General features: G+C 46.5%; 1 protein-coding gene across 2 annotated transcripts in view; it reads left to right on the top strand.

Annotated features, from left to right (window-relative positions):
* Window positions 1-19,709, top strand: part of LOC144762257 (calpain-1 catalytic subunit-like) — a 536,001-nt gene that overhangs the window by 397,903 nt on the left and 118,389 nt on the right. For both annotated transcript variants that reach the window (XM_078647402.1, XM_078647401.1), the window contains one exon: window positions 13,825-13,887. In XM_078647402.1, coding sequence (XP_078503528.1) covers window positions 13,825-13,887 — 63 coding nt within the window. The remainder of the gene's footprint in view (window positions 1-13,824; window positions 13,888-19,709) is intronic.

The following is a 19,709-nucleotide window of genomic DNA, read 5'->3' as shown; positions in this document are numbered from 1 at the left end:
GTCCATTTCACGAAGAAGGGGAATAATCCAGCACTTGCGGGGTTGCTCGTAATATCGGCAGAACAAGGTTATGTGCATTGTAGACTGGGATGATATTCCGTCGCAAGGACATTTAATCAAATTATGCGACCAGTCTAATTCATTGGGGAAAGTAACAAGGTGAAAAAAAGAATTAAGTCGAAACCTGGTCAGAACATATTTTTCATAGTTGGTTAAGAAAAAAGTTAAATATGGCTGAATACCAGGGGAGGATTGAACCATTAGGATCTGCACGTTAGATGGTTTAATTACTTCTTGGGAAAGACGCAAATGTCTGAGATGGTTTAAACAGAGATTTTTCAGGGCCTTCCTGGTGATGTCTGATATTGAAATAGGCTCAGAGAAGTAAGATGTGCAGTTCAAATCCTTAAGGAAATTGGAGACATAAAATAGCCAAGGAATTTTGCGCCAATTTGCCAGGGATAAGCAATCGGTTATTAGTGAACGGGTTAGATGGCATTGCGGTTTATTCCAAATACGGTGCCATAAGAGGATCGGCTGGCATCTGATGTTATCTGTCAGGTAGTCAATGCCCAGCTCGATGTGGCAACCATATATTGGGGCACTTTGAGGAAGTGCCAAAATGTATTTTAAGAACCCGTTTTGGACTTTTTGTAAGTTATCTAGAGGAGCGTAGCCCCAGACACCTGTGCCATAAGTTGCTACGCTATGGCATTTGGCGTGATAGATTTTAAGCAACTCGGCTTGGGCAGGTTTGCCCAATTTTTTTGGAGAAGGAAACAAGAGCTGAAGTTGCTCTCTGGTAGAGCAACTTTTTACTTAACATAGCTTGTTTCCAGGATAATTGGTCGTCCATTAAAATTCCTAAATAGGGATATTCCCTGGTACGTTCCAATCTAGCTTGTTCTATAAAAACAGGTTTTGGGTTCTTCGCCTTGGGGCCGATGTGCATAACAAAGGTTTTATTTGTATTTACTTTCAACCCCAAGGAAAGCATAAACTGACAGTATTTATCCAGCCGTCTTTGTAACTGCACTAGTGTTCTTGCTAGGATTACGGAGTCGTCCGCATAAAGTAGCGCGGGAATAGGGCGGTGATTAATAGATGGAAGGTCCTGGCTCCCTGCTAACATGGCCGATTCCAGCCCATTGGTGTAAAGATTAAATAAGAAAGGGGCCAGGACACATCCCTGTCTAACTCCTTTGTTTACTGGGAAGGATGGGGATAGTTCGCCGCCAATCCCATATCTCACGCAAGCAGTAGCGTTGGAATAAAGTTTGCGGAGAAATTGGATAAGAGGAGGATCAACCCCCAATTCGCTGAGAATAGACCACAGCCTAGAGTGTATCACGCAGTCAAATGCTGCGCTAAAATCGACGTAAACTAGATACAGGTTACCTCCTTTTGCCCCTACGTATTTGCCTATTAGAAGGGTTAAATTCAATGCATGCTCAACAGTACCAAGTCCCTCCTGGAATCCATACTGGAGATCTGTGAGAATGTTATTCCCAGATGCCCAGTCCTGGAGACGTTCCAAGATCAGTCGGCCAGCGACTTTCCCCAGGGAGTCCAGGAGGGAGATGGGCCTGTAACAGGCTGGGTTATTGCGTTCACCCTTCTTAAAGATTGGGAGCAGAATAGAAGAAGACCAAGAGTCTATTAGGCCTATCTTAGTGACTGCTGCCATTACCTGGGTGATGAGGGGTGACCAGAGTTCCATATTGCTTACAAAGAAATCTAGTGGAACCCCGTCAGGACCGGGTGCCTTACCAGTATTGAAGGATGATAGTGCGTTAATGACCTCGTTATAGTCAAAACAGAGGTCAATCGGAAAAATTTGGTCCCCAATACGTTCGCTTTCCATCTGAGCCACAGTTATAGTGTCGACGGAGGATCCACCAAATATCCTTGAGTAGTGAGCCACCCACTCATCGGCCGTCACTGCCACATCTAGGTGTTGAGAAGCTGTGGCATCTACCAAAAAGGGTGATTTGACTGTGCGCCAAAACAAGGAGCTGTCTTTGCGTAGGCAGCTCTCATGTAATTGGGCCCAAAGATTTTTCTTTATTTCCTTTTTGCGGTTATGTTGTGCCAATTTGTAAACCCTTCTAAGTTTGGCTATCTCATCAGTGTCTCTGTCTTGACTGTGAAGGGCTCTTTTTAGGGCGGATAAGGCTTTACGACAGGTTGAGTTAAACCAACCTTTGGATTCCTGTTTCCGAGGTTTGTGGTGACGAAATAATTCTGCCCGTATAATTTTTAAGATCTCCAGGAAACTGGATATAATCAGCTGGGGTGAGGAATCTTCTGCCAGACAGTTATTCATCCATGGAAGGGCTTTAGGTATAACTCTGCCAGTAATTACTTCTGGGTCAACTTTGGACCATTTTACGGAAAAGCCATTTACTTTGTCCATGGACAAAGATTGTTGGTTTAATAAGCTGACCCTAGTAAGGTGAGGTAGAGCAGTATTGATTGACAGGATGACACTATTTGGAAAGTGGTCACTGGATATAGCAGAACCTGTTTTAAATTAATGCAGTTGACCCTTTAGTATTTGGGATCATAGAATAAAGTCAATGAGACTTGACAGACCCCTACCATGAAATATAGGTTTAAATTCAACGGGTGGATCCACAAGGTCATTTGCATATTCCAGCTCCTAAGAGAAAAGACACTCATTCAGGGTATTACCTAGATACAAATGTGTAAAGTGGGTCAGAGAGCAACCATTTTCATCTTGGAGACCACAGATACCATTCTTGTAATTATTGCACAGAGGAACATTGAAATCCTCCCCCCCCCCAAATCATATAGCAGGTAAGAGAGGGGTACTTGTTTCGTTGTTCTTTTATAAAAGATGTGATTTCAATTAAAGTTTTGACACATTCGACGGGCTGAAGGTTGTTATAAAAATTGATAAAAAAGTGCAACGTGCACTTGTTAAATGAGACCATTATAATTTGAAAGTTCAAGCTGGTAAGGAGGACAGTTACGTTCGTTGATGGTAGATTATTTGAAAAGTATACTACTAGTGTGACACTGTGTTTGCCACTCGAGCGCTGCAGTGGGAAGGGCCAATTCCCTGACATCACCTCCCACGTGATACGAGGCCACGCCCCTTTTTAAGTAGCCACGCCCCCTCCCGGAGGCTTAAATCACCGTGCTGAGTCGCAGCCGGTGTTGACTAAATTGCTACCCTTGAGGCGGAAGCCGAGGGTTTTGCTCCTCAATTTTTAAATTGTATTTGCTGTTTTGCACATGGAAGAGTTGATTTTACTAACTTAAACTTGTGTGACACTGTGTTTGCCACTCGAGCGCTGCAGTGGGAAGGGCCAATTCCCTGACATCACCTCCCACGTGATACGAGGCCACGCCCCTTTTTAAGTAGCCACGCCCCCTCCTCCTCCTTACTACCATGCACACCCCTCGGAAGCGCAGCAGACGAGCGCAGCGGACATTCCTTCGACACGCCGAAGACACGCCAAAGACGAGCCCGTCTGTGCCCGTCCGTGCCAGTACGGGACACGGGGCTGGTCATTATATTCCTCCATCTAGGCTCTCTAAGGTAATGTCATCTGACCTATTAAAATCCTTGCGCCCCGTCCCACATGAAAATAGCACCTTGCTTGAAATTCCTCATTTTGGCGCTGTTTCCTGCCCATTTTGTAGCTACACAATTACACCCTATCAGCCCTATCCCCCTCGTAGAACTAGACGGAGTAAGCAGGTTAAGCCAGCGCACCCCACTCACAAAAACCATCTATTCTACAGTTTAAATTGTCGATCCCTACCTATGCATAAGGCTGAGATTTTCGACCTGCTGATGGACGACAAACCTAGCGCCCTCTTTCTCACTGAGACTTGGCTACATGAAGGTTCAGGGCCCGATATAGCTACGGCCCTTCCTTCTAATTATGCGATCGCCAGATTGGACAGAATTCTTAAAACCGGAGGTGGAATCGCAATTGTTTATAATAAGCAATATACTTGCACTTTTGAATCGATAATTATACCTGATAGTGAGGCAGCATCTTTTAAACTATGTCTTAATCCTAACTTCACGTTGTCCGGTATCCTTATGTACCGACCTCCTGGAAATGGCACCAAATGGGCTACAGAACTTGTAAATCATATTACCCCTTTTATATTAACATCCAAAAACTTCTCTATTATCGGAGATTTAAATCTGCATTTAGAAGATAAACTGAATACAACATGCATGAACTTGTTGGATGATCTTTTAGCTACAAACATTCACCTTATTAACTCAGGGCCTACCCACAGGGCAGGACACCTACTTGACCCGATACTGTCAAATCTTCCCTCCCTTAACTGGATAGAAAATATCCCTATATGCTGGTCAGACCATTTTTTAGTTAAAGTCGATCTTACCTTACCCAGTATCTCAACAGACCTAAACAGGTCGTTGCCTTCTCTGAGGAAAAACTGGAAAGCTTTAGACATCTCCAAGCTAAATGAGAACTTAAATTCTCATCCCCCAAATAAAAATCACAATATGGAAAGCATTGCCATGGCTGCTCAACTATGGCTTACCAATGCGGCAGATGCCTGTTTAACCCAGACTAAGACCAAGGGGAACCTTCATCGTCCCCCGGCTCCCTGGTTTACTGACGCTCTTAAGAAAGAAAAAACTAAATGTAAGGCACTTGAGAGAGATTGGCGCAGAGATTTCGACCCTGATAAAAAAACTAGATATCATACAGCTAGAAATCTCTACCATACTGCTTGTAGAAAAACTCGCACGACATATGTAGCAACGACCATAATGGAAGCTGCGAATAAATCAAAAACGCTGTTTAATACAGTTAAAGATCTCGCAGGGGCTCAAACTACTGCTCCAACGCGGCCCCTAAACAAGAAGCAATGCCAGGATTTAGCTCAATTTTTTTCTGACAAAATTGACAATTTGATTGTCGAGATAGACAAAAACACTGTGAAAACTGCTCCTAAGGAAGATTGGGAATGTACTCCGACCATAAATCAGACCCTTCAAAAATGGCCCCCTATTACAACTGATGCTCTTATCTCAATTATGAAGACGTTAAAATCTGGTTCTCCTCAGGATCCTATCCCTATCAAGATAATTAAACTACTTGATACACCTGCCCTTAAAATCATTGCGGACACCCTAAATTCATCCTTAGAGCTTTCCACAGTGCCAAAGATATGGAAACATGCTATAGTAACACCTCTGTTGAAAAAACCTACAGCAGATCCAGATAAATTGGCCAATTACAGGCCTATTTCACTCCTTCCTGCTTTTTCCAAATGCCTGGAAAGGCATGTGCATTCAGCACTGACGCTTTTTTCCAATGAAAATGCCCTACTTCACTCCACTCAGTCAGGCTTTCGAACGGGTTTCTCTACAGAGACGGCCCTTTTGGGTGTTTCTGAAGCTATGAGGAAACTCCTCGATGAGGGTCAAACGGTTGCGCTTATTTTACTTGACCTAAGCGCAGCCTTTGACACCGTATCGCATAAAAGGCTAATTGCTCTACTGGAAAAAAATGGAATAGGCGGAAACGCGCTGCAATGGATTAGATCATTCCTGAGTCATCGGACCTTTCAAATATCATCGGCAGCGGCATGTTCGGAAACTTTCAATTCCCCTCATGGAGTACCGCAGGGCTCCATCCTTAGCCCGCTCTTTTTCAACTTATATCTCAGACCCTTAGCGGATCTAGTGGAAAATGCGGGTCTAACCTTCATGTCGTATGCCGATGATTCTCAGATTGTGTTCTCACTATCTGAACCCCAAACCTCTTCTCCATCGCGTCTAAAAGCTGGCCTGTTATCCATTTTCAACTGGATGTCAACTAACCAGTTGAAATTAAATGGAGATAAGACGGAGATTCTCCTTCTGGGTAGACAACCAGAGCTTTGGAACTCATTACATTGGCCTGCCCAGATGGGAAATCTCCCGACACCAGTGCTACAGGCTAGAAATCTGGGGGTAATCCTGGACAACTCTTTGTCCATGAAACAGCAAGTCAACAAAGTAGTGAGCATCTGCTTTACCATCTTGAGATGGCTCAAGAAGATTCTGTGGATGCTGCCTAGCCCTATGCAGAAAACGGTGGTCAATGCCTTAATTACATCTCGGCTTGACTACGGGAACATCCTGTATCTAGGTGCAAACAAAGCAGTGACAAAAAGACTGCAGATTGTTCAAAATGCGGCGGCCCGTCTTCTCTGTGGCATACCTAAAAACAGCAGCGTGTCCCCTTACCTGCGTGAACTGCACTGGTTGAGGGTGGAGAATCGCATTAGGTTTAAAGCCCTAAACTACATGTTTAAAATCAAAGCACGTACCGCTCCTAAATATTTGCAGGCGCTCGCTTACCCTTACATCCCCAATAGGAATTTACGATCAATAGCAGCAGAAAAATTCTGTGTTCCCAGATTTAAGCTGGCCAGGATAGGAGGCAAATCCTTCGCCTACCTGGGTCCCGTCATGTGGAATACACTTCCGATTCAAATACGCAAAGAGCAAAACCCGCTCAGGTTTCGAAAGGAGATAAAAACCTGGTTGTTTAACCAGTAATTTGATCCTTTACTGTCTGCACGTTCGACCAGGCTGTCATAGGCGCCGGGAAACCCTTTTTGGGTAGCTGTTGCGCCATATAAATTGATAAAATAAATAAAATAAATAAATAGGCCTCCCTTGGATCTACCATGAGTTGTAGTACTAGCTGGGACATAGTATGTTTTGTAACCCTGGATGTGTATGGGCTCAGTGGCCCAGGTTTCCTGTAAGCATACTATTTGGTGTGCATTTACTGTGTCTAACCATGGTTTGTGGTTTATCTTGGAGCGGAGACCTGCTACGTTCCAAAATAGGACAGAAAGCATCCGATTAGGATTTACCGGATTACTTGTATTAGAGGGGGCATCAGAAACTAAAATACCTGGCCATGGGGGTAAGTGTGATATTGAGACGGTGGGGTGTGATTCAGAATGATCATCACAGTTGACAGAATTATCAAGCAATAGATCTGGGTCTGTTGGACTTGGGAGAACTGCTTGCCTGGAATTACCAGGGGGCTCGGTAGATGTTATTACAACTGAGGACAATAATGATTCATAGGCCATTTCTACAGAAGAGGATGATGATATTAATCTGGATTCTGCCGTTGTAACTAAAATACCGTTTGTAGGATGTAATCTCAAGGAGCAGAAGGCTGGTTGCAATGATTTGGGCTCGAGGAGGGAGAGATCTGTACTATCCTGGCTATTAAGGACTGGTGGTCAATCCACCATTTCCAGGCAGTCAAATCTATTTGCTAGTGGAACACCTCTCCATCCCAAAGATGGAGCAACTTCTCTACCTCCGTAGCCTGGCCAGTCAACCCAGTCTCTTCTTCTGTCCCAATTTCCTACTTGAGTCCAGTTCCATTCTGGTCCTTCATTATATCGGGGTATTGGCGGATAGAAGTAAGAGAGTCTTTTAGTATCTATCCCGTCGTTTGTTGCTTGCGTACCCCAGGAGCAAATATGCTCAACTGTGTGTGGGTCGTCAAAATTAACAATGACGCAGTCTCCCAGGATTCTTTTCGGCTCTTTGCCTATCCAAGGGACCCTGCGGACCATTGTTACTCTATTGGCTGCGTACGGTGGAAGAGGTCTGTTGACAGATAGCCAGTGCAATACTTTGTTTCTTAAAGACCAGCCTGGTTCTTCCATGTTTGTATTCAGCTCAGGAACCCCGGTCATAATCACCACGTATGGACTTGCTTCTGGTGGTAAGTGAATAGGATGACCACCCTTCCCCCTAGTCCTAGAGATAGTATTTTGAACCCCTGGTGGCTTAGCTTGAACAGGCGCCTGAGTTATTTGAGGAGCTGGAATTTTTGTTGTAACAGGACCCTTCTTCTCTGCTGTGGCAGGGGGCTTTTGTTGTACGGCTGATACTACGGTGGCCGGTTTTGTGGCTACCACCCCTTCCTTATTACTTTTGGGATTAGATTTTTGCACCACAGTTTTACCAGGACCTGTACCCTTTTGGGTTTTTAAAGCTGTACTCAAGGCTGCTATCTGCTTTTCAATTTTTAGGAGGGTCTGTTCAATGGGTTGCACATAAGATTTAATTAGTTCCCCTAATCTAGTCAGCAGTTGATTATTTATACCACAGATTTTACATCCTCTTCCCACGTTACTGTTGACACTAAGGTTTGCAGTGTTTGTGGAAAGGTTAATTGTTTCTGGGGGTTTGGGGTTTAACTCTTGCTGTATCGAAACAGCTTGACTTGGAGACTGAGTAGTGGGTAAAACTTTATTGTTAGGTTGTTTCCTGGAATGGATCGGTTTGTGCGATTTTTTTGATTTCTTAGGTTTGGGTATCGCTCCCTCCCTTAATCCCCTATTTTGTGCTGTAATAGAGTCCTCCCTGTTCGGGCTCGCAAAAAGAACAGGGGTTTTCTCCAATAGCAAAGATGACTGTGAGTCTGAAAACTCTAAAGATGCAGACAGGTCAACAGTACATGGGACAGTGTGTGTTTCGACATGCACTTCCAATAGTGAGCCGGGTTCTAAGGGGCGTGAGGGTGTTTTCGCAACAGCGAGAGAGCCCAACGAGGACCGTTTGGCCATGGCCAAATCCTGCGAAACCCTTCGTTCCAGCAGGATTATGCCCTGGTCAATTGCCTCGTTAGCCCTGGTAATAAATTGGTCAATTGGGCCAGTTATCTGAGAGGCACCTTGTGCTGTTTTACTTCTGGTACCTCTGGTTGTCATGGTCAGATTGCGAAACTATCAGGGATGGTACAATATAACAACAGATGTAAAAATGGTATTAGTCCAATAGTGATAGACAGAATGTTTTCGCAATGCAAATGTTAATAAGGTGGCCCAGTCCAGTCTTACCCGGTCTTTAACGGGCTTAAACGGGCCCGCCCTTGGCCCGGGCTTAGCCCGGCGCTCGCCCGCGCGCTTCCCGCGGTCGCGGTGGAGAGCATGGTCAAGTAGGAGGAGCAGGGGGCGGGAAGAGACACCATGTGCGCTGCGTTGAGTGTGCGCGGTGATCCCTGGGTCTCCCCTGTCTGCGTGCGGCGGTGATTTCAGGGAAATGGTCCGTTTTCAATAAGCAGGCTCCGTGGGCACAAGGGTACAATCCAAAGGTCCTCTGTCAGAAAGAAACGGCTTCGAGCGGCTCCCGCGGAGCGGGGGCCGCGAGCCATAAATAGCCGGGAGCAGGGGCGGGAAGAGACACCAGGTGCGCTGCGTTGAGTGTGCGCGGTGATCCCTGGGTCTCGCAGTCCCGGCCCCTGTCTGCGAGCGGCGGTGATTTCAGGGAAATGGTCCGTTTTCAATAAGCAGGCTCCGTGGGCACAAGGGTACAATCCAAAGGTCCTCTGCCAGAAAGAAATGGCTTCCAGAGGTACCCGCGGAGCGGGGGCCGCGAGCCGTAAATAGCCGGGAGCAGGGGCGGGAAGAGACACCAGGTGCGCTGCGTTGAGTGTGCGCGGTGATCCCTGGGTCTCGCAGTCCCGGCCCCTGTCTGTGTGCGGCGGTGATTTCAGGGAAATGGTCCGTTTTCAATAAGCAGGCTCCATGGGCACAAGGGTACAATCCAAAGGTCCTCTGCCAGAAAGAAACGGCTTTGAGCGGCTCCCGCGGAGCGGGGGCCGCGAGCCGTAAATAGCCGGGAGCATGGGCGGGAAGAGACACCAGATGCGCTGCGTTGAGTGTGCGCGGTGATCCCTGGGTCTTGCAGTCCCGGCCCCTATCTGCGTGCGGCGGTGATTTCAGGGAAATGGTCCGTTTTCAATAAGCAGGCTCCGTGGGCACAAGGGTACAATCCAAAGGTCCTCTGCCAGAAAGAAACGGCTTCGAGCGGCACCAACAGACAGTTATTCATCTCTACTACAGGCATACATTGTGGCTATCATCCTAAATATTGATTTTGAATATTGACACTTGTGTTTTATTACAGATATTATAATGTACAGGTTCTACTCCATAGCCCTCCAAAGCCCCTCCCTTGTTGCTTCCTCACGACCATTTGTGTCCTACCGAAAAAAGAATTGATCACCCACTAATGCGGAATATGTATTTGGGGTTTACTCAGTTTTGAACCGTGTGTCAGTTTTATTACTTGAGGATTCTGCTAACCTGGTGCTGTAAGCAGTTTTAATTGAAGGCATCAGTCATGGCTGGTGGTACAAGATGTGTAACTTGCAGGTTAGCGGCACGCACCTTGCACTACTCGGAAAGTTCAGGAACCAATGCAGTGCACCTCTCTGCCATCGGCGTCGACTCACCAAAATGCCACGGGTTTGACATTAATGAAATCACAGGAAGTGACACCATTTGACTCTTCACCCTGATATTTCCAGGAAGGCATGTCTCATGACCCTAAGATTACAACAATTCATACTGCTGGAGTTCTATAATAACTGCATAATTAGTAGAACAGCATAGCACAAACTAAGCTCCAGGGTTGGACTGGCCTAGAGGGAAATCAGGCACTGCCTGACGGGCTGGTCTGACAGGGCAGTGTACAGGCTGTTCGTTGTGCTGTTTTGGGCCTATTTTATGGTCTGTTGAGCCGGTGTTTACAGTTGATTTCCCTGATATTAAAACTAACTTCTTGCAGCAAGGTAAAATCCATGCACTCTTCCATACCTTGCTAGACACCCATACACTTTTTCTACAAGTTCAAAACGTCCCCAATTTGCAAACATAGATCACTTTTTTAGCTATCTAATTCATTATTTGTAGGGGGCATGGGGGCATTTAATTTATACCTTGGTGTCTGGGCCTATTTTCTGTCCCAGTCCGACCATACAAATGTCTAGTTTAGATACATCTATATTATCATGCTGACTTGATAAAAATGTAAATCTGTTAATTTTCGTGTGTGGAAGTAAGTGATAATAAAAGTGCCTCCAAAATTCTTTCTAAATGTGTGAAACGTTTTTGGCTAGGGTGACTAGTGTGTAGTATATGCCTTCCTCCCCTCACAAATTATCTTTAAATGGCTCGGAATCGTTTACATTAAAGTTTTATAGACTTTAAAAATCCTCGTTTTTTTAAGGCACCATTGCTTAGAGATAGAATGAATTTTCTGTAACATATTTGAACTGCAACATGCGAACACCTCAAAAATCTCGGTAAAAAGTTATTTTCACTTATTCTAGGACTTGGGAAAATTCCTGTTCTAACTCCATGATTAACATATTTTGGTGACATAAGAGGCACCTGCTTGATGGTAAAATCCACCTACTATGTTCATGGGGACACCCTGGAATGTGTATTGTTATTATAGGTGTTTGAGTAAATAATCTTATTAGGAAAGGGGCGTCAAGTGGAAGCATTGCGAAGATCAGAGTACTGAGGAGAGGCAGTGAGGTAATAGTGCTCCATAGCATGTTCGAAGGGCAGGGGTACTCACAGGAGTGGCAGAGAGGCTCAGTGGTAATTCATAGGGGGGTTCAGGAGAGGAGCAGTGGCATTTCACAGGAGGTTCTGGAGATGGGCAGGGGTATTTCATAGGAGGTTTCTGAGAGGGGCAGAAGGGCAATGGTGCTGCATATGACTGGTAAAGAAGGGAAGTGGTATTTCATAGGAGGTTCCAGTGTGGGGCAGTTGCTAATTCACAGCAGGTCCAGAAGAGGGGCAATGATATTTCATAGGAGGTTCCGGAGAGGGGCAGTGGTATTTCATAGGAGGTTCCGGAGAGGGGCAGTGGTATTTCATAGGAGGTTCAGGAGAGGGGCAGTGGTATTTCATAGGAGGTTCAGGAGAGGGGCAGTGGTATTTCATAGGAGGTTCAGGAGAGGGGCAGTGGTATTTCATAGGAGGTTCCGGAGAAGGGCAGTGGTATTTCATAGGAGGTTCCGGTGAGGGGCAGTGGAATTTCATAGGAGGTTCCGGAGAAGGGCAGTGGTATTTCATAGGAGGTTCCGGTGAGGGGCAGTGGAATTTCATAGGAGGTTCCGGAGAGGGGCAGTGGTATTTCATAGGAGGTTCAGGAGAGGGGCAGTGGTATTTCATAGGAGGTTCCGGAGAAGGGCAGTGGTATTTCATAGGAGGTTCCGGTGAGGGGCAGTGGAATTTCATAGGAGGTTCCAGAGAAGGGCAGTGGTATTTCATAGGAGGTTCCGGTGAGGGGCAGTGGAATTTCATAGGAGGTTCCGGAGAGGGGCAGTGGTATTTCATAGGAGGTTCAGGAGAGGGGCAGTGGTATTTCATGAGAGGTTCCAGAGCGGGGCAGTGGTATTTCATAGGAGGTTCCGGAGAAGGGCAGTGGTATTTCATAGGAGGTTCCGGTGAGGGGCAGTGGAATTTCATAGGAGGTTCCGGAGAAGGGCAGTGGTATTTCATAGGAGGTTCCGGAGAAGGGCAGTGGTATTTCATAGGAGGTTCCGGTGAGGGGCAGTGGAATTTCATAGGAGGTTCCGGAGAAGGGCAGGGGTATTTCATAGGAGGTTCCGGAGAGGGGCAGTGGTATTTCATAGGAGGTTCCGGAGAGGGGCAGTGGTATTTCATAGGAGATTCCAGAGTGGGGCAGTTGCATTTCTTAAGATGTTCCAGAGACCGGTAGTGGTATTCCATAGGAGGTTTCAAGTGGGACAGAGGTACTCTGCAGGAGGACTTCGAGAGGGGCCTCGATATGTCATAAAAGAATCTAAAAAGAGGCAGTAGTATTTGTTGGGAGGGGCCATTCAGATTCAGCGGCATTATATGGAAGGTTCCAGCGAGACAGGCTGTCGTATTTCAAGACAGGAAGGTCATCGAAAGGCAATGAAAGTTGTAAGATTCCGGAGAGGGGTAGTGGTATTTCATAGGAGATTCCGGAGAGGGGCAGTGGTATTTCATAGGAGATTCCGGAGAGGGGCAGTGGTATTTCATAGGCGGTTCAGGAGAGGGGCAGTGGTATTTCATAGGAGATTCCGCAGAGGGGCAGTGGTATTTCATTGGAGATTCCGGAGAGGGGCAGTGGTATTTCATAGGAGATTCCGGAGAGGGGCAGTGGTATTTCATAGGAGGTTTCGGAGAGGGGCAGTGGTATTTCATAGGAGATTCCGGAGAGGGGCAGTGGTATTTCATAAGAGGTTCCGGAGAGGGGCAGTGGTATTTCATAGGAGGTTCCGCAGAGGGGCAGTGGTATTTCATTGGAGATTCCGGAGAGGGGCAATGGTATTTCATAGGAGGTTCCGCAGAGGGGCAGTGGTATTTCATTGGAGATTCCGGAGAGGGGCAGCGGTATTTCATAGGAGATTCCGGAGAGGGGCAGTGGTATTTCATAGGAGATTCCAGAGCGGGGCAGTGGTATTTCCTAAGATGTTCCAGAGAGTGCTAGTGGTATTCCATAGGAGGTTTAAAGTGGGACAGAGGTATTCTGCAGGAGGACTTCGAGAGGGGCCTCGATATGTCATAAAAGGATCTAAAAAGAGGCAGTAGTATGTATTGGGAGGGTTGATTAAGATTCAGTGGCATTATATGGAAGGTTCCAGTGAGACAGGCTGTCGTATTTCAAGACAGGAACGTCATCGAAAGGCAATGAAAGTTGTAAGTCCAAGCAGTAAAATATAACCATGTAAAGAAAGTGCTACTGCCTGAAAAATAATGCAGCTTTTAGAAACTTGTTTTCTGTAAAAAGTATGCTCTGTGTTTATACGTGTATGTTCACAGGGCCACTGATTAGGACATCCTACTGGGCAGGACACCACAGTCAATAGGGTACTCGCTAAATGCCACCTGATCACCCAGATCTCATGCAAACCACAGGGAATGTCCTCTACAATTTCTCTAGTGGCGAGTTTCAGAAGTCACATAACCTTTCTTATTTTCTCACAGAAAGGAATTTCTAAAGATGTGGAGGATTCCGTTCGCAAACTATTTGAACAGAAGGCTGGACAGGTGAGTTGGCTGCTAGTTCTTACACCTCGACTGCAGCTTGAGGGGCAGGGCAGTTTGTTTTTCTTGTTGGCATACTCATATTCTCGATGTGGGTGCTTGGTTGCTTTTCAGTAGAGGCACAGTACAAATGTTAGGAGGAAGAGATTTCACTGCAAACAGTACACAATGAAACCTTTATACCCACGGGAAAGACTTTTCTCCTGGTATATTTACAGGACTCTCCCACCAGCCAACTGAAAAGTGGACATTTCCAGCTATGCCTTGTAGGGAAACTAGAAAGTATCTTATGCCAGTGCATTTCTGCTGTATCTATGGGATGACCAGCCTATCAATGTGTGTTGTCAAAGGCCAGGAGATGACTTCCTACCTCTGCAGTCTACGTCACAAAGTAACCTTGGCGTAGTCGGTCCTGAAAGGCACATCTCCTAGACAGAGACGCAGCGTGGGAATGTTGTTTTTAGTGCTTTCATGGTTATCGGGTATAACGACTCACTGCTGCCATTAATGGCCAGTGGCTATATTGTCATAGTGTCCTACCCTTCCTGCTGTCAGGGTACTTCCCCTGTACATCACGTCACCTGACATTGCATCGTTAGATGCTACTGGTAACACATAGCTTAAATATAAGCATTACTTAGACAAGCACATGCAATGTAATAGTTCTCACATTTGGGACAGTTAGAGCTATTGTCATTGTAAACAAGAATGCTTGTAAACCACGTGTTTTGCTTTGGAGTGTAGTGGATGTATGTGGTGTGGAGTGAAATAGTAATTTTAAATGCTGCATAATGATGTGCACAGATTTATTATCACTATTTTCAAAAATGCTACTTTTAGAAGTGAGCATTTCTGTGTGCTGTGTGTCTTTGTGCTTGCTTGATGTGGATTGCATGTCTGGCTCTGGAGTGACAAGGGCTGGTGAGGAGTGTGTCTCCGGAGGGGCTGGGTGAGTCAGCTCTAGGCTGAATGGGCAGATCTGCATTTGGAGTAGTGGGAGGAGTAGTCCCTGACCCTGAATGGGTCTGTGCCTGCCTTGTACAGTGCTGGCTCCGCACCCCGGTGGTGTGTCTGGGGCCAGGACCTACTCTGACAATGAGGATGTTTGTGCCCTGTAAACAAAGGTTGGAGTGCCCCAAGAACTAGTGTGGACCAGGTCTAGGAGTGTGCCAGGGGGAGAGAACAAGACAAGCATGATCTAAATATTGGGGCTGTGACCACATGTCTGTGTGCTTTGGGGCTTACTTGGAGCAGTGTGCCTGCTTGGACTGTTAGGCCCCAGGAGGAACCGCCATAAGGGATTGCCCCTCTGCTGGAGGGCCCTGTGAACTGGCCTGCCTGGGCCCAGCTCGGCCCTTAGGGGGTGATCTGCAGCAAGCACGTGTTGTGCGCTTTGTCTTCCTTGCCCTTTGAGTCCTAGGATTGGGCTCTTGCTTGCTGGCACAGGGCAAGCTCTTCTGATCTCGTTTTGGCGGAGCCCCAGGTGTGGGCTTGCACCGCCAAAGCACGAGGAACGTAACAGGAGTTCAAGTGCTTGAAAGCGCTGTGTTGCGCAGCCCGCCCCATCATGGAATTCCCTTGAGAAGGAATCCCTACGTGGGGGATCCCTCCGTCAAGTCTTGGCATCATGGAAGTCAGGCGGACTGCCTGGACGTGGGTGGAGCCTTGCCCGAGAAAGCGGGAAGAAGCAGCACAAGACAAGAAGTCATGCGTCTTGTGCCTGAGTGTGGGCCGGGCTCCCATGTGCTGAGTAGAGCCCCCGGCGCTGACCAGAGGGAAACGGAGCCTCGCCGGTTGACCCGACGCTGAAGAAGGGATAGGAGCTTGCGGGCTCCAGGCAGTGACATCCCCTCATTTGGGCCGCAAAAGGAGGACGGCTCAGGTGAGTTGGGCTGAAATTGAGCATTGTTGGTGCCTGTGAGTGGCACCAGAAGAGCCCCGGTGAAGGGGGCTCACATGGCACTGTTGGTGCCAGTGCTGATTTTCACAGCTGCACTGCGAGGTTGTGGGCAGTAGCAATGACGGGGCATCTCTTTTGCATCCTTGCAGGGGAGTACGGGCCGGTGGAGGCCTCGTGAATAAAGGAGTCCCGGGAAGGAGGGGCTCCCAAGGCACTGTGGGTGCCTAGTAATTTGCACCCAGCTGTACTGCCAGTTCGCGGCAGCTGCAATGTTGGAGGCATTTTGGGTCGTAAGAGAGACCAGGTTGGGTTACGCCCTTGCACCCCTATTCTTGGTACCGGCCTGTTGGGCCTGTTCCCGGCTGCAGTGGCAGCTTGGAGCCTTGACTATTTGGACATAGGGCATGGCAAGGAAGTCCCAGATGGGCCGCCGAGGAAGGCCAGTTGGCCTGTGAGCACCACAGGTGCTGGTAGGGCGCAAGGCCCTAATGTGATGCATAATGTGTTTATACCCAGTGATTATGCATAATGTGTTCATGCCTGATGTGATGATGCATAATATGTTTATGCTAGGTGTACCTTTACCAGTGATTACTGATTGCTTCCTCCAAATGTGAGATGTGATGGTTATGCCTAAAATGTCCTGCATATGCTACGTGCTGTGTTGCCAGTAGTTACTGGTTGTTTTCTTTTCACTACTAAGTGAGATCTAATGGTTATGACAGTGGCCCGATTGGCCATGTCAAGTATATAATCCCCTGTAAAATAATCGCCTAGTGCCAGTTGGCACAGTGTATATTTGCGGTCATGATTCTAATGTGTTTTAAGGATAATACAAAGGCTATTTTTACATAAGCTTGTGTGGAGTTTCTTTTGTGGTGTGACTAGTGTGTCGCTGATGTGTGAGAGTGTTGCACAAACGCTTTACACATTGCCTCTGGGATAAGCCTGCCTGCTCGTGCCATGCTACCAAGGGGGTGAGCAGGGGTTATCTACGGTGTGTAACTCCCTTTCCCTGATTAGAGTGGTGGTTTCTGCCTGGCTTAGGCGCTTGCCCTCGCCAACCAGAAGTCCCATTTCTCTCACCTTCTATATCACACAGCACCAAAACATGCCCCAGAAACAAGGCGACAGAGAAGAATCTCTACTTTGAAGATGGGAGCCGGTGAAGAGTAGATGCAGGCTTTACATGAGAAGGCAGGCACTGAAGAGGCAGAGCACACACAAGTACAAATCAGTGATGAATGAAAAATAAATAAAAAAAACATGTTAAAGTTGAAGCCTCTCATTGCCTACAGTGTGAACACCAGCTCTCTGAAGCCATCCTCTTCTTAAATAAGGCGTTCGGTGCTCGTGCGCAAAATAATATGAACCAACTGATAGAGAAAGCAGAATATATATATATTACAAGACTAGAAAATGACTGTTCGTTAACTGCACAAACAACAATAGCAGAAACAAGAAAATCGACGAGGACATGAAGTGGGCTGGAGAAATGGAAGAGAAACCAAACGTGATTGATAGAGTACCGAAGCGAGCGCATACCATGAATGCAGCCGATGATGGGTGTGATCTACGATTTGGCTGTAATAAAAATGATAACATATGAAATACACAGGCCCTCTTAATTTCAGATGAGCAATGAACGGGGACGCTCTGGTCAGCAAAGTGTTTGGTGACAGAGACTGCCTAGCCTCCTCCCGCGATCACGATCCTCCACCCCTACTCAAAGATGTAGTTAAAGGATGCCGCCCCAAGGCCCTAAACAGAGAGGCTCCCAACAAGATGGCAGCACTGTGGGGAGCAGGATGAGTTCAGAGCAGGCCCCACTTCCTCCCGCTCAGGAGGCTGGGAGTCAAGAGACAGAATCCACACAACACCTCGGAGCCTAGGGAAACAAAAACTGTGTTTCTGACCTAAAAACCACATACGTTACACAACACCAATGAACATGTCACCAGTCCTGCCAAGAACCACGCATCAGGCATTAGACTAACGCATTTCCGTGTGGTGCTCCGCATCACCGCACTGAAATGGGTTGTCACACATACATGTGAGAGAGCGCAAACTGATATAAATATATGAGTACATCACACTTACCTATAGAGAGCATAATTCATGAAGAGAAATGCCATGAGTGCTAATAGTATATGAAATTATATTCTAAATGTATAGCTAATATAGAGATTTAAGTAGAAGTGGAACTAATACAGAAATGTGTGACATTATATGATTTTATTAGACGTGATTATTTTGAATCTATGTCGTGTAGCTGTTAACATATAAGATGGTCTGTGGTAAAACGCAGAACGTGGTAGGCCTCAGGGCCAGAGCTGGAGCTAAAAGGGAAGGTGTTTCTTTTCACGACACAGATTGTTTAACGTTTTTGGTCATTGCATTAATGGGCCATGATTTAGAGTAATGTTTTCTAAATAATAGAATAAGAGTTTTAACATGCTTTAATTAAATGAAGAAATAGAATGCTATAATCATAATGTGAAATATTGTAGGCCTGAAATGTTTTAGCATTGATTTACACGTACATGTCTGGGCTGAGAAATGTTGCAAGCCTTTTTAGAAGTCTATGAGAGTTGGGTTCTTGGCGGCAGATATCTGTCTGCAACAGGAAAGGGGGGATCCAATTATAAGTGAATGAATAGAGGTCTGTTCAGTAGAAGGCCCAGACATGGAGGAGGGTTCTGGAATGTTTAAGGGGTATCAGCGGGCCGGAGAAGAGACTGAGAAGCAAGGTCAACTCTAACGTCTGAGGCCCAATACAAAGCATCATGGAAAAAGCCTGAAGTTGCACCACGTGAGAGGCGTTTCGCAAGGGGCGTCTCAAATGTTGTTGACTGTTTTGTATTAGGGACAGCACCCCTGGGTGGAGTTAGAGCAGAGACCTGAGGACCCTTTAGAGAGCGGATGGGTAGGCAGTGAGGGGTCATGACTGGAGAACTTTAGGTTTTCACCAAGAGACTTAGAGTGGGTGACTTCCCTTGGGGGTCATTCATTGCTGACACCTTTGTTAGGTTGGGATTTGGTTAAGTAGGGATACCATCTAGAACAGGGTAGGGACGCCTAACCTGTGTTTGTTTTCCTCCAATCTAAATGAAGGAGCGATATGCGTCTATGCTGATAGCTTTGCTATTTTTAGAACTTGTGTTAGTGATTTCTGTTGCTCGTCTGAGGGCTTTTCGAGAGCACATGTATGTAATTGGACCTGTGTATCTCGTGAATCTCATTCTGAGATGCTTGTATTTGCAGCTCATTATATCTTTACAATAAACTTTTGAAACCTAGAAGTTGTCCGTGATCTTTGAGAGTAGAGTCCTTTCTTGGGTGAACTAATTTGCAGATAGGTGTACTGTTTCCTTCCAAGACAGGCAATAAAGGTTCAGTCGACCAGATCGAGGTTTGGATCAATAGATATAAGGTATCGATCAAAATCTCGCCCTTTCAGTTGGTAGCAGAGGATGGTTGCCTTCTTGAGGACGGTGACCTAGGCCAGGTTAGCTTACCCCAAGGCCCCTAGAAATCGATGATCGGAAGAACAGCCCGCAGATGAAGATCCGGATGACGTGAGACAGAAAAAGCAGCAGTATCAGAGAGAGTGAGTATAAAGGGTTATGCGTGTTAGATTGCGGTGTTTTTGTATTGTATCTATGTTGTAATGTTTGGCGGAGTTGAATGTCTGTAGAGTGACTGTGGAACAGGTTGTGAGCGCGCGCAACCGGTGGAAATCTTAAGTTCAAGGAGAGCTTAAGTGGTTCGGGTGTATCGGACACCCAGAGTAATTGTCAACTAGTGTGAAGGGGGTCATGAGGTACCATTGATCACCCGAGAGACCGAGATAGGGGGAACGTAAGAGTGAGTGCGTGAGTAACGGACGCTGGTCGGAAGTTACTGTGTGTGTAAGTAACCTATC

This window comes from Lissotriton helveticus, chromosome 6 (genome assembly GCF_964261635.1).
Source record: "Lissotriton helveticus chromosome 6, aLisHel1.1, whole genome shotgun sequence".
In the NCBI taxonomy this organism is placed as follows: domain Eukaryota; kingdom Metazoa; phylum Chordata; class Amphibia; order Caudata; family Salamandridae; genus Lissotriton; species Lissotriton helveticus.
The sequence above is the reverse complement of the archived record's forward strand: the minus strand, read 5'-3'. Positions and strand labels throughout refer to the sequence as shown.